Below are 16,173 nucleotides of genomic sequence, written 5' to 3' on the forward strand. Positions count from 1 at the left end.
CCAACTTCTTTGCAGTCATTCTTATCCTGGTGATGAATAATCCTATTTCTTCATTTGGCGTATATCTAATACTAAAGAATTCATCCAGTAACTGAATTATCCTTGCTCTTGTTTTTGCGTTCCAATTGCTTCTGTAGAACTTCCCATGCTTCCTTACCACTTGAACATTCTTGTATCAGCGGCCTGAACTCAAGTTTTAATTCCGTAATATAATGTAGCGAAGGCTCTGTTCTCTCTCAGTGTGAACTCCTGCTTTTCATGCCTTGTTGCACTTTTATCTAATTCTTCTTCTTTGTCCTCTATGAAGCTCCAACAATTTCTATCCAGTAACAGCATTTTCATGTCGACTTTCCATTGATCCCAGTTGTCATGGTTTAACAGCTCAAAACCTTCAGGTTTTGACATCTCTAATAAATCATCTAGTAATGACATCTTCAATTAAGTGTGAGCACAACGACTTGAACAAACTTCTAAGACAGGTCAGCTTCTTTTCGTGGATAACAGCCCTCTTCACCTACATTCCTTCAATGCTGAGTTGAACTGGATGACCGATTAGCTGTTGGCGCTGGGCCCATAACCCTGTTGGCAGTGGTGATAAAGGCAAAGCATATTTTGCTTCCCTTAAATAAAGCTAAAACTAACCTAAATAAAATTCATGCTTTATTCCGTAAATTAAAAGAGCTAACACTGTAGCCTTTACATTTCAAATCATTAAGTGAAAGAAAAAACAGCATAATGCTAACTGATAATCACACAAGTGAACAAGAACATTTGCCAATACCGGCGTACATATATATAATACTCGGCCAACCCGCCGATCTTGACGTCATCGGCCAATCAGCGGCAACCACGTTAGCTTACCGCCGATTGACCTCCGATCAAAATTTGCATGTGGAAAACTAAAGTCAACAGGGGGGACGTCGCGGCGCGCAACGAACCGGAAGTTGATCTGTCAGCACTATCCTTATCTTCAGGGCAGATGTTTTTATTTTTTTGGCTTATAATGTAGTATTTCATCTCGATCCTTTGATATGATTTAAATCAAATTCCTCGTCATTATAAATATCACAAATACAAATCAAATAGTTTTCTGGTTGCAATTTTCTAATTTCGACTATGCGTAATGTATGCTTTGCGCGCGTTGAAAGAAATGTTTAATAAAGTAAACAAATAAATATTAAGCTTTTTTTTTTTTGTAAATTTTGATACCCTATAGATTATAATTGCTCTTTATTTCATAAATTATGGTTTCATATTTTTAATTTTATAATTTCTGCATGCCATATTACCAGATTTAAACTGATGATCTATAATCCAGAAAAATCAATAATCCGGAATCGCTGAAGTCCTACAAATCCAGATTAAAGACTTTTGACTGTATTATCAATTATTTTGAAATTTATTTTTAACACAGAATTTACTCAAGATAACTTCTGGCAACCAATATAAAATTAATTACTTATGTATTATCGCAACCATCTTAGCAGAAGCCACCAAATTTTCAAAAATGTGACAAACTAAAGCAAACATGTGCATAACCATTTTTCAGGCACATCTGCTTATAACTATCCTTCAGTCAAGCAGTGTCACTACTTTTGTATGTATTCTTTATGTCGTATTCCAAGTTCCAACAGTTTTTATAGACAAATTGTGATATTTTTTACCCCAAACTCAATTTTAAAATATGCAATTGTGGAATTCCCAGCAAAAGAAAGAAAAAAAAAAAAAAAAAAAGTAAAATTTTCATAAGATTGTAAGTACAAGGTAAGCAAAACTTGCAGTTTTGGATAGTCAGAAAGGAAAAGTCATAAACAAATAATAATCACCGCTAATCCTCAAAGTAACACCATTGGTCTCCAGTGCTTTTTGCCAATGAGTGGATAGCTGTGTGATGCCATGGTGATAAAACTCAGGAGTCTTGGACGCAAAGAAGTTTGTGAGGGCCTTTTCAAGGTCTGGCCATTGTTTAAGGATTTCCGACGAAGATAGTTGTCCAGGGAATGGAAAAGGTGGTAGTCTGTTGGCACAAGGTCTGGGAAGTATGGTGGATGGGGTTGTGTCTCCCAGCCCAGTTGCTGGATGGTGTTCCTGATCCCCTGAGCCACATGCAGCCTCACATTTTCATGGAGGAGAAGTACACCCTTGCGACTGAGTAATACTGGCTCTTCATGCATCAGTGCCTGATGCACACGTTCCAACTACTAAGAGTACAGGCCTGCCATGATGGTTTAACCCACTGGCAGGAGCTCATAGTGCACCATTTGCCGACTAGTTTACCAAATACACAGCAGGGTGGAGAAAAAGTTTTACAGTGTGAGGCACAGGGTCCCGTGGTAACAACTAATGTCTGGGTGAGTGCTTGATTAAATATGGATGCATTGTGGTGCTGAGTAAGCAATGACAAACAGGCAGTGAAACACTGTTGCTTCTTTGTATCAGAGAGTGAGTGGGGTACCCATTTGCTTAGCTTGTATGCCTTTCCTATGTGGTGCAAATGGAGTCTGATCGTTTCATTAGATACGCGGAAGTGTGCAACAAGCTCACCACGTGTTTGGCTACTGTCACTCTCTATGGCAGCTCTCAGGGCCTCATCGTCCAGCAGTGCTGCGTGGTTCATCACTAAGAGACATATGCCCTGACCTGAACTTTTGGAACCATTGCCTAATAGTTCGTTCGTTAACGGCATCATATCCAAAAGCCTGCCAAATTCGGTGACTTGATTCTGCTATTGACAGGCCCATTTTAAAATCATAAATACTCACGTATTAACGCCGCCGCAGCATAAGTTGCACTAGTGCAATAATAAAGAGCAATCCTGTTGTTTGCATGCATTTATCTTTTGGATTCTGTTGAAAATATGACCTATCATAACCCTTTTTCTGCATCATCTCTCATCCTTGAAATAATTATAACTTTAAAATAAGGTTTAGTTCTTATTTTAAAGGGATATAGCAATTACTTCATTTTTCACTGCCACTGTTTGTATTAAGAATGGAATTTTCCAGCCTAATCAAGATGCAAAAACGAAACTTGATGTTATGTCATCTGGAAAGTTGAGTCGTGCCGACAGCTGATTGGCTGCCGTGAGATGACGTCATGTCTACTTCAAGTTTAAGTATCTCACATCGCTTTGGCTTAGTCCTTCTGCTTCCTGTTTCATTGCTCCTTGGTGTGCTGTTCCAGTGCTCATTGGAAGATCTTATTGCGATGCATGTCATCCAGCGATAAATACCATGGTTCCAGTCCATGATGACTTTTCCTGGATTCTGCAAAGTGGCTACAATGTGAGCTATTGCCGTGGGCGGCATCCTGTTTCTATGGTTCGGCGGCGATAGATCTCAAGTTGTGGTTCCTGATGGTCAACTGCTGTGGGTGGCATCCTGTTTCCAAAGTTAAGGGACGTCAAATTCCAAGCTGTGATTTCCGGTAAGCAACTGCGGTGGGCGGCAATCTGTTCTATGGTTCGGCAGCGATAAATTCCAAGCTGTGATCTCTCGTCAGCAACTACAGTGAGTGGCTTTTGCAAGTTCAAGTGCACTCAAGGTTTAGTTTAATTTTTCAGGTGCCTTCTTGGCCAAAAAGCATGGATCTATTTATAGTGAAGTGAAATTCATATTAACTGCATAGTTTTTTGTTCTGTGATATGTTTTTTTGTGTATTGAATGCCAGTATTCAAAGATCAGATAATATATTTGCTGTATCATTAATAGTGTAATATTCTTTAAAGGAAAAACCCTTGGGGTTAACGAATAGTCAACTAAATGTAATTTTTGATAATGTTACACTCTTTAAGTTTCTGGTGTTGATTAAATTTATTTATTGTATTTTTATTTATATATATATATTGTTAATAAATTGGTTAAGTTTAAAATTTTTGTCTTCTATGTCTGCACAATATATAATCTTAGGGAGCTTCTATTGCTATTTCTGCTAAATATTTTTATAACTTTAAACTTTGCTTTTGCATCAGATTCCTTTATGCCTTGTTGTTTGCTGATTTTTTATGCCATTTTTTAGTGCTACGAAAACGCGTCTTTGGGATTTGCTAAACACAGAAGAAGATGCAATTTTATTTTTTCAGGAGCGAAATATTAAAAAAAAAAAAAAAAAAAACTGAAAATGTACCAATTTGCATGATATGAAACTTTATTTTGGTAAACGTACGTTTTGGAAATGTAATTTAAGACAGTGTGATCAGCAAGTGAGACCTGGAAAGACAACTGGTTTGAAAGAAGTAGAATTCCATTTTGTTCAGCTTTGAGATTCATATACTGCTCATGCAAGGATTTGACGTCGATTAAATTTTGTGAAAAGCAACTTGATTTATCGGATAAAACTGTTATAAATGAAACAATTACATGCAAGACACATGAATTATGTGTCTTGGATATGGAGAATAAACCAAACAAGAAGGTAGGTGGACCAGACTGCATTGTGGAAATTGATAAAAGCTTGTTTACTAAGTGTAAAAATAATTGTGGTCAAGTACTACCTGAACAGTAGGTATTTGGTGGTATATGTAGAGAATGTCACTGTTCCTAATAGAACTGGCTCTACCCCTTCTTAATAAAATTATTGAAAACATTGCAGATGGTAGCACAATTTATTCTGACAGTTGGAAAGGTTATCAAACAAATAGAATTGAAAAAGGATTTCTACATGCTAAAGTTAAACATAAATATAATTTTATTGATCCTGATACAGGGTTCATACACAAACAGTTGAGAGAATGTGGGGCAGTGCTAAATGGAGGAACAAGAGACATAGGGAAACAGCAAGACATCATTTAGAATCTTATTTAGCAGAGTTCATATGGCAACAGCATCGGGTCAAAGAATATAGAAACTGTTTTGAATCTATGTTAAAGTCTAGATCGGCCGATTTCCCACCAAATTTACTTTGATTTTAAATAAAGTGTTTTGATTTTAATTACAGTGTTTTAATTTATGATTTGTCACAAAAATTTTAGGTGTAGATTGGCGGCACTTAAAAACTGTCAAATCTGCAGCTGCAGTGGCATTAATATGTAAGTACCAAATCATATAGCAAACAACTCCGAACGAGCACCTTTGACACATCCATTTCAATCACTCGCTGTGTGAGTTATGTTTGAAGACTCCTTTTCCTTTTCTCACTAATGACCAATGCAACGCGCTTTTATACTGTTGGTCGATGACCTCACTCCCATCCTAACTACTTCACCACCAGGTTTGGGACTATTTTTATGTTGGGGTTCACTCTTCCAACGTCATATCAGAAATAGCAAAAACGTTTTTGGTTACCTTGTATTTTTCCATGAGATTTCTGAACAAAAATAATGATTGATGAAATTCATTGGTAGAAAGCTAGAAGAGCACAATTTCAAGGATGTGGCATTCCTTGTTTCTTAAAGCAATAACAGATAGCTCTGTATTATAGAGAGAACAGGAAAAAAATATATACAGAAGGATTCTGTAAAAAACGTAAGCACTTTACTTTTTTAATGCATCATGTAATAAACCTTATTTAATAATTTAAATCTGTATTTTAAATGGCCAAAGTGCTTTTTTTTATATGTTGCTAACGTTTGCCAATTTACGATAAGTATCGAGAATTTGCCAATCTTATTAAAAAATGAAGAGAAAAATCACCCCCGTCAGCAATTTGTATCTTTTCATATGTAAAAAATTGCATCAAGGTAGTTGCATTAATATATAAGTACCTAAAATTATAATTATTAATTATAATTAAAATTATTATAAGAATACTTACCATTTTTTTTAAAAAAAACGTAAACTGATTTGAAAGAACCTGGATCACATTTGCAGTAATTATAAAATTTATTATAGGTGCTTATGTGGTTATTCATGATTACATTAGACAATATTTAAAGCAAGTTATTACCAATAATGCAAATACTAAATATCAGCTGAAATGCAGATGTCAAATTTTCCTTTTAAACTGTTAATATATATTTTATTATAATTATTTAGTAACTTTCATGTTAAGATACTGATAATAAATACTTGTATATAATGAAGCTTTCAGCAAATATGCAATTTCTTATACTTACACAAGATATGTATCTTATTTTATATTGATATGCTCCAAAAATCCCTAGAATGACAATGATTATCTGAATAAAATTGACTATAATAGGAGTCCACATGTACCCCAGAAAATCCAAGATCTGTCGTTGAACAGTCGCCGCCTATGAAGGAAAGTGCATCAATTAATAACAATAAACAAAATGAAAAGAAAATATTAAAATATATTTATGAAATAAAATTGTTAATTAAATTTTGAAACAGAACATAATAGCTTATGAAATAAATTTCATATCCTAGTAGTTAAGTAAATAATGGTTAATTTTGACACACTTATGAAAGCAATGATTAAATCAAGACCAGTATAGAATAAGGATATGATATACACTAACAACATTTGAGAAGATAAGAAATATAAAAAAATTTTTAAAGAAAATATAGTAAATTTTAAATCTGCACTACAAAATGGAGTTTTATAAATCTAAGAACATTATACATCATCTGGTGTATGTCTAAAAATGTTTTGAAGACATTGTTTAAACAATCTGATGTGTAGACCACACGACTTCCTTGTAGGGAATGTTAAATTATACACATTTTTTCCTGCTTTTAATTTAAACTTATTTCTTTGAATTTCATTAGAGATATAGTTCTCATTCAATTAATTCGGTTCTCACTTCGAGAAAAGGCAAAAATACATAAAATTTCAAAATATTTTTACTGGGAAAATTGAAGAATAAGAATACAGAAAAATATAAAAATGTCAAATACAGTTAAAACAATTTTTTAAAAAAAATCTACAATTAAAATTACAGTTTCTACGCAAAAACAAGCGATTGGGCCAGCAGGCAAGAAAGCAGATTTTTTGGTGCACAAAACTAAAAGTTTCCTTTTAGTCCCATTCGGCAAAAAGACACTGAATGTGCATAAAGACTTAATTCATTATTCTGCCAAGTTTCAAATATAAACAAATATAGCTGTTATGGTTTAAAAAAATAGGCTCAACCATACTTACAACTTTTAAACTGTTGATTTTACAACTATTGCATGCAGATTAACTAAAGGCATAAAAACCTTAACCGGATGATAAGAACAACACAATTCAATCATTTTTGAAGCAAAAAATATACAATTTAACAACATATAAAAATTTTGGGAAGCGTAGACTTTAAAGTACCCCTTGTATTATGGCGAAGTTGTTGTTTGATTTATTGCCAAGTTGTTTCACTTATGGTAGCCTGAGTAGTTGAATGTTATGGAAACCCTATTGTGACGTAATCGGGTGCATGATTTTGGAAAATTTTGAATCATGGGATGTTTTATAAGCGTTTTTGTGGTGTGTGTTAAAACCGTTTAGATGGATTTGAATGCGTTTGTAGGAAGAAAGGTTCAGATGGTCACTATGTGAAGCAATCGATCAGAAAGAGTACCTGGTTTGAAAAAAGTAATTTGATTATGATTGATATTTTGATTTTTACGTGGCTCTGGGTGTACGAAGCGAACTCGAAAATCATGGTAAGTAAATATTTGCTTTTGGTAGTGCTTAAATGTATAACATGTTTTTCCTTTTTTATGTTATTTTATTGTTTGGTTTAAAATGCATTTTATTGAGATTATGTATTTTTTGTTTGCCTATATTGTAGACTTTGGTGCTCCTTTGATTTTTTATGTGAAAATATATCGATCTGTTCATGGACAAAGTAAAGGGAGTGTGCAGTGCATGTTTTTGCAATTCAGGGATTTTTTTTTAAGTGCAAATAGGTCGACGTGTACATGGATAAAGTCAAAGGAGTGCGCAATGCCATTTTTGGGCAATTCGAGGTTTTTTTTTTCAAGTGAAAATAAGTCAATGTGTACATATGGATACCGAGTTTGTGCAATTGTTTGTCTTGTTATTTTAGCTTTGTGTAGCGGCGATTTTTACGCCAAAAATCGCCGCTTCAAAAGCCAAAATAAGGAGTCAAAGCACTGCACAAAATCGGTATCCATGTACCGCCAAATTTCGCCAAGGGGTACCCTAAACTGTACTTTTACCAAAAAAGTACTCACTGAGCAGAGTAACAATGTGGGTATACATAAACAGGCTAAAGTGCAGAATCGCCCAATTATTTGTTTGGCGCTTTTTACAAGAATAAGAAGAATTGGATTTTTTTCAATTTTCTTGGACCTTTTTAAGTGAAAATAGGTCGATGTGTACATGGATAAAGTCAAGGGAGTACACAATGCCATTTTTGTGCAATTCTGGGATTTTTTTTAAGTGAAAATAGGTCCATGTGTACATGGATACCGAATATGTGCAATTCTGAAAAACACGCCAAGCAGTGAGTGATTCTGCACTTTCACCCATATACATATATACACCCACTTTCCCCAAACGTTAAGCACGGAGAGGAAAATGCTAATTTCCGGAAGCCAATCACATTTAAAGAGGATGCAATTCGCTGCAGAGGTAGATAGAAGTATGCAAATATGTTAGGTAACAGCCAATCGTGCTTTCATGTCAAGAAATATGCAAAAAAAGCAGTCTTATAAGAAGCCAGCTTTATAAACGGTTACAGAAGTTGATTGTACAATTTGTTTTCAAGACATACGCATTTCTATGATTTCCAGAAGACAAATGGAAGATTCTGAGCACTGGCATGCTGTGGGGCACATTGAAGCAGGACAGTCGATCACAGATGTTGCTCTTTTCTTCGGCGTTCATCATTCTGTAATTTCCCGTTTATGGGAACAATGCCAAACCACACACACAGTTGTCCAAAGGTGGTGTGGTGTATTTAATTATGGCAAAGCACACTAGGGCTATCTGCCTAAGGAGAGAGATGCCTTCGTGGAGGACTTTCTAAGGGAAACTGGCTCATATACACGTTACACATGGGGAAAATCATGAAAACACCCATGCAGCCCAGCCCGTTCACGGGATTCGAACCTCGGACCGAACTACCAGTGTTCAGCGACTTTACCGCTCAGCTGCTGGTGGGCCAGTCTTCCGAAGGCCCATAGCCGGTCGCCCGAGGATTACAACAACCGCAGAAGATCAATATATTGCTATTGTAGACAAGCTGAATTGCAGAGTGACCTCCACATGTGTGACATCTATGGTTACAGTGCCCATTCGTAAGGCGATATCTACAACTACTGTACGCCGAAGATTACATATGAGTGGACTGAACACCCGGGTACATCGAGTTTGTGTTCCACTATCTGTCCAATCAAGAGGGACAACGTCAATTGGAATGGGAACATGTCAATTGGAATGTGTCTGACTGGGGCAATGTCAGGTTTACTGACGAGTCAAGATTTGTTCTGGAGCCAGATGACAAGGGTATAAGGATATGGCATGAACAACGAACACGAAATCACTCCCAAAACATCACCGAACATCACGTATTCCGAGGCGGAAGCATTATGGTGTGGGCAGGGATTTCATTAGGATACCGCACCGACCAGAACATATTTAAACGGAGTTCTTCAACGGCTGTCCGGTATCGAGATGAAGTCCTAGGACCCATTGCGAGATTGTACACTGCAGCAGTTGGCCCTACATTAACCTTAATGGACGATAACGCACGACACCATAGAGCTGACATCGTCGATGACTACCTGGAGAGTGAAGGGATTGCACGTATGGCGTAGCCAGCATATTCACCCGACCTTAATCCCACTGAAAATCTTCGGGATGCTCTCGACCATGCTGTTTCTTCACATTTCCCACCTCCAGCCACTCTTATTGAGCTGGAAACTGCTCTACAAGAAGAATGGCAATTGCTTAATTCTGCGGTGGTTGACCACTTAATTGAAAGCATGGTCACAAGTTGACTTGTGTATATGCAGTGTGTATATGCAATAACACATATTTCCTTTTTTACATTATTTCATTGTGTGATTTGAAATGCAGTTTATTGAGCTTTGATTGGCTACAAATTTTGTTCAGTTTTGGTGATGAGTAACGTTGTTTTAACATTATATGACATCAGCATTCTCATGATTTTTTTAAAGTGAAAATAGATTTATGGACAAGTCAAGGGAATACACAATGCCAAGTTTGTGCAATTCCCTGATGTTTTATATGTGAAAAATATATGGATGTGTAAATGGATACCGAGTTTGTGCAATTCTTTGACTTGTTATTTCGGTTTTATTTAGCAGCCATCTTGAAATTGTGCCTTGCTGGCCTGTCACCAAAAATCGTGAAGGGGTATCCTCAAACATATTTTTACATCCCCTTCCAGGGCATATGCACTGTGGAGTTTCTCGCCAAAAATGCTTGACGAAAAATTTGTCCCCAACCAAGAGCGTGTATAAAGGTAGTTCTGAAAGTTCTTTTTGATGGTAAGATGAAAATTTTTTGCTACTTTTCCGTTTCGCTGGCGCAAATCTCGCCAAGCAGACCTAATGGCGACAACATACAGTATTGACGTAAAAAATGTTAGTTCTTAAGAATTTTTTATTTTGAAGACATAAACATTGTAATATCGTTTAATTTTTGTAAAAAGCTAATAATTAAAGACAAATTTGTTATAAAGACATTAATTTAAGAATTTAGTATTCTTTTGTGGTTCAACATCCTGATTTGCTAGTTCATATAACGCGACCCCAAGTGATCTCATCTAATTCTCTCAGTAATTATCTATATTAATTTCAAATTAAATCTTAATTTGGAATACAAGTTTAAATGCAAGAATTATTTCAATTCGTATGAATTGCTTACTCAAAAATTATGTAAAACTGCAGTGCTTTACTACGCTAGTGCATTCTTATTCGAATTGACGAATTTAACCCTTGACTTTGCCTTTTCTATATTTTCGCCTCCATGTGAGCAGGTGATTGCATCCTAATTGACTTAATTACCGCGAATGGCCTTAGGGCATAAAACTGAATTAGGCTTTAGTGTAGAATTGGGTACCCCTTCGATTGGCGACATTTTTTTAAAAATTTTGGCGATGAAACCTCACTTCTGGTTACCACGATAGTTTTAACTTTGTTTTAGCTTCCCGATTTTATTTAAATGAAAATAGATTGATGTGTACATGGACATATTTAAGGCAGTGCGCAATGCCTAGTTTGTGCAATTCTAGGATGTTTTTTTAAGTAAAAACAGATCGATGTGTACATGGACACAGATCTTGTGCAATTCTTCTACTTCTTATTTTGATTTTCTGTAGCGGCCATCTTGAAATTGTGACTTCCTGGCACCGATCATGGCGTCAAAAAAGAATCGCCAATAAACAAGGGGCACCCAATTGTAAACTTTTACCCTGAACTATCTGGTAAAAATTCTATGTAATTGTATGCCAGTATTGGAAGAAAAAAAATCAAACTGATAAGAAATGGCTGTGACTTGTTTTGAAAATTAGGCGTAAAAGGTTACCAGTGAGGATTTTCCGTTTGGCATCAGTTGTACCATTATTGGCGACTTTATTGTCTGTGCCAGCAAAACGGAAAAGTACCAAAATTTTAAAGGCTTTATCAATAACCATGGGAAGATTTCCTGTCAACAGTACCTAATTTTAAATAACTGGATTTATGACAAAGATCCTGAAGACCAAATTTTGATAGCAAAATATACATAAAGGGAAGCCATTGGCTGATCTTTGGAATATGGTAACAGGTAGTTTGGCAACATTTTGGAGGCGAGAAAGGTTACTACCTAGGACTTTGGGAATAATGTGAGAAGTACTCAGTTCCGATTACTCATTATTTTGTGTGAGGGAAATGAGAGATCATGAGATATATCATGTGACATTAATGAACGAATCACTGTTCTTTAATCGGAAAAGGGGGTATATTTGTAAAAATATCTGCTGTACTTTATAGCAGTAGTTTCATTCTATGTTCTGTGAAACAGTGTTGTTTAATATTTGGATCCCATGGCCGTATATAAAGTAAACCCGAAATTTTTATTACTTTTATGTGTAATTGAAAAGAATTGCTTAATTGCGGATAAGTACGAATGTCCAATATGTGGGAATGAAATGAGATTGTGTGAAAGGAAGGATATTACAGATAGTTTGAATGGCAGTGCAAGAAACCTGGTGAAAATGGACATTTTGCGATCCGACATGCACTCAAGATTCTGTAGAAGATTAGGTAAGTTAGTATTTTTAATTATTTGAGGATATTATTTTTATGCATTGTTCTAAATGTAAGAAGTAAATAAATTAATATGGTATTATTGGAAAATTGTTATTAGCAATGATTTAGTTTAAAGTAATCAGGATTGTAAGCTAATTTTTATTAATTTAATATATGTGCTTATTTATATTTTAAGTAGTGTTTTTTAATTTAATTATATTTTAATTTAATGATCGTGATTTTGAGAGTTATATGTTTGAAGTATTTTGGAATACGTTTGAGTAGAAGTAAATGTACATGGAAAGAATTTAAGTATTTAACACTAAGTATTTGTAATCATTTTTAATGTTTTGTTATAAATTCGTTGATGACATTTATAATAGATAATTTAGAGGTAAAAGTTTTTGGATATTTTATTTATTTTATACGTGCAAATGTCCATCCTTGGAAAGGGTATATACTTTTTCGCAATCAGGTAATTTCATATATGTCCTTTTTACCGAATTTAAAGATTCACAAAATTTTCATGCATTTTGGAGAAATTTTTTTTATTTATGAGAAAAAAAGCAGTGTACATGGATATAGTGAAGTGTGTGCGCAATGCCATTTTTGTGCAATTCTGGGATGTTTTTCTAAGTAAAAATAAGTCGACGTGTACATGGTTTAATTATATTTTTAATAAATGATAGTTATTTTGTGAATTATATGTTTGTAGCAATTTGGTATACGTTTGAGTGGAAGTAAACGTGCATGGAAATAATTTAAATATTTGACACTAAGTATTTGTAACCATTCTTAATGTTTTGTTATGAATTCGTTGGTGACGTTTATAATAGATAATTGAGAGGTAAAAGTTTTTGGATATTTTATTTATGTTATACGTAGAAATGTTCATCCTTGGATAGGATATACAGTCAAAAGTTGCTAATTCGGACACCCATAATCCAGAATGATCTATAATCCGGACCTCAAAGCTAAAAACTTTCTGCACATGCGCCGTGTTCACACATGCACACAGGCGTTTACGCATGCGCGTAAGACCTTTTACCACTGCGCATATGCGTGTGCGCAAGCGCAGAATACGTTTTCGCATGCACGTTTTATGCATAACGGACGGCATTTATCTAATTATCTATTTTAATTAATGTTGATGATTGCGTTGTTCCTTAATCTTCAAATTGGATCCGGATTATTATTTTTTGCACACTGTAAGAGCAATTTTATAAAAGTAAACTTGAACTTTCGATTATGTCAAATAGAATTTCTGATTCTGGAGCTCCCAAAGGATCGTACAAAACGAAAGTATATTTCGATGTCCATCAAACAAAAAGTGGGATTGCTGCAAAAAATGGATAAAGACATGAAGAATGTGACAGAGAGGTTAGTGAAAACGAAAAAATTTCGATCAACAAGTTAGTCGGTATTCTCGGCACAAAATTAACGGGACTGGAACAGTGGAACTTTGTAACTGAACAAGAAATTGTGTCTGTTTATAGAATTAAAGAGAAAGTATTATCACATAAAACGAAGCAACTTAAAACAACTTACATTGAACGAAATGTTTAATAAAGTAAACAAATAAATATTAAGATTTTTTTTTCTTTTTGTAAATTTTGATACCCTTTAGATTATAATTGTTCTTTATTTCATAAATTAAGGTTTCATATTTTTAATTTTAGAATTTCTGCATGCCATCTTACAAGATTTAAAACTGATGATCGATAATCCGGAATCGCCGAATTCCCGACAAGTCTGGATTAACGACTTTTGACTATATACTTTTTCGCGATCAGGTAATTTCATATATGTGCTTTTTAACAAATTTAAAGATTCACAAAATTTTCCTGCATTTTCGTGGAAATTTTTGTAATTTATGAGAAAATAGCAGTGTAGATGGATAAAGTCATGAGTGTACGCAATGCCATTTTTGTGCAATTCTGGGATGTTTTTTTAAGTAAAAATAAGTCGACGTGTACATGGTTACTGTGTATGTGCGATTTTGAAAAACGCGGCAAGGAGTTTGCGATTCTGCATCTTTTCCCAATTTTGCTGTTAATATTTGTCATGATTAAGCAGTTTTGTTCCATAAAATTTCTAGCATAAGTGTAATTCAGCTAGCAGATTGTTGGAAAAAGTGTTGAGTAAATAAAAAGAAAAGAAACATGTCTTTACTTCGTGAAGACAAAATGGCGGCGAAAAAAAAATAGGGGGTTGCTGTAGCAGAGTTGGTCGCCAAATTTTCGCCAAAAAATCACCAACTTACCATAATCCAAAGATCAACCAAGCCATTTTTTGTTTAGCAGAGTAACGTGATTTAGCATGGGAAGGAAAGCAAACAGTGCTAAAATCAAATTCATTGCAAATATTTAGAATATCAAGAAAATGAACAGAATTATCACACTAAATTTCAAAAGTGAACTGGATGGCTAGACAATTAATTTCATAACACATAAAGTCTTAGTTAAATCTTCTTTACTGCTGGCAAAAAGCATGAATGTATTATCAACATTAAAAAGCCAAAGCTATAAAAATGCAGTTTTTCAAATAATTAGACACAAAATAGTGCATGTAAACGTCAGCAAGTACCAGAATTCGGAGACTACCCATAGCTAATCCTTCAATTTGGTAATAGTAATTATTTTGGAGAACAAAAAAAGTGCGACTCAAAGACACTTCAGTTAGAGAAATAAACTCTTCAATTTCAATGTGTGAAATAAAATTCTTGAAATCTGGTTTCAAGACATTTAAATGCTTCTCATACACACAGGACATTTAAATACCCTTTACACACACACACATACACAGAGATTTAAATTGAAGGAAACCATGACTGATTACTGGGAAATAACACCTTTAAGCTGCTTAACTTTTACTTTCCTACGTTAAAGAAAGTAATACTTTTGAGAAGCAGTCTTTAAGCATTTCACATAAAATTATGAAAGTAACTTTGTAATGCAGAGTTCTCTTCCCTCTGCATTGATTGCACAGTTCAAAATCTTTCCCCACATATTTACGCACAATGCTCTTGTAGTTATCCAACAAGCCATTAAATATCACTTTATAATAAGATCTGATGATCTTTTTTCAATTTTCTACACTTCACCAATTTTTTCCATGTTTATAATTTTTTTCTTTTATTTTTCGTTGCAGTTTTATACTATTCCTCAAAGTTGCATTTCCTCTTATACTTTTATAATTTATTCATTTTATTATAATTATTATTGTTCATTTTGAAGTAATAATAATAATTTAAGTACGCTTGAGTATAAAACTGAGAATGATTAAGAATTTCTAAAATAAAATTTCAGAGGTCCGTAGTAAATATCAATTATGAATGTAAATACGAGTACACATTTATTATGAATTATACCAAAAATGTTACGCTATTCTTTGACATGTTTTATGCGATTAGAAATTTTAGTAAATTTCGAAAGTCAAAAACAAATAATATTTATAAAATACATATTCCTTACGAATTTGAAGTTCATACATAAAAACTGAAAGTACTTACTAGTTGCACAGCGCATGTTGTTAAAAGAATGCAACGGACGGGACAACACGCCATAGTGTTAAACACACATAACAGAAAAACCACACATAAAAAAACTTGACATCCGGATTATTATCGGTAATTGCATTGTTGACATAGGGTCAGTCACTGAAAAACTAAATAAACAGTAAAACTATTCAGTCATCACTTAAGAAAGGCATGTTTTACCGAGCGAGTTTGCAGGTTTATGCAGAGAGAAATAATTAATATATATTCTTTTTTACGTATTATCGTATTATCTTAATGCAAATGAACAAAAATGCGGTTTCACTCCCTCTCTCACACTCTGTCTGGCAAGCATTTTATCAAATTCCTCGCTGATGCCATTTTTTGGCAGAGGAATAACTCAGAGAGAAGTTCGAATTCCTGAAATTCCAAAGATACTGAAACATAAATTTTTGCGAAACCCCCTTTTTTTTAAATAAAAAATTTTAAAAATATGCACATATAAAGTTAAAATGCAGCGTTTAATTTCCTATATTTTTGACATCCTGATTTCAGATCTTCCTATTATATTTAGGA

At 34.3% G+C, this 16,173-nt stretch overlaps 1 protein-coding gene across 1 annotated transcript in view; it reads right to left on the reverse strand.

Annotated features, from left to right (window-relative positions):
- Window positions 1-15,944, reverse strand: part of NKAIN (Sodium/potassium-transporting ATPase subunit beta-1-interacting protein) — a 73,969-nt gene extending 58,025 nt beyond the window's left edge. The window contains exons 1-2 of the mRNA XM_085826185.1: window positions 15,613-15,944; window positions 6,053-6,190 (exon numbers count right to left, since the gene is read on the reverse strand). Coding sequence (XP_085682311.1) covers window positions 6,053-6,190; window positions 15,613-15,666 — 192 coding nt within the window. The 5' untranslated portion in view covers window positions 15,667-15,944. The remainder of the gene's footprint in view (window positions 1-6,052; window positions 6,191-15,612) is intronic.
- Between the last annotated feature and the right edge of the window lie 229 nt (window positions 15,945-16,173).

This window comes from Stegodyphus dumicola, chromosome 11, assembly GCF_044657685.1.
Source record: "Stegodyphus dumicola isolate Sdum_Otavi_A_Nest chromosome 11, ASM4465768v1".
Lineage (NCBI taxonomy): Eukaryota > Metazoa > Arthropoda > Arachnida > Araneae > Eresidae > Stegodyphus > Stegodyphus dumicola.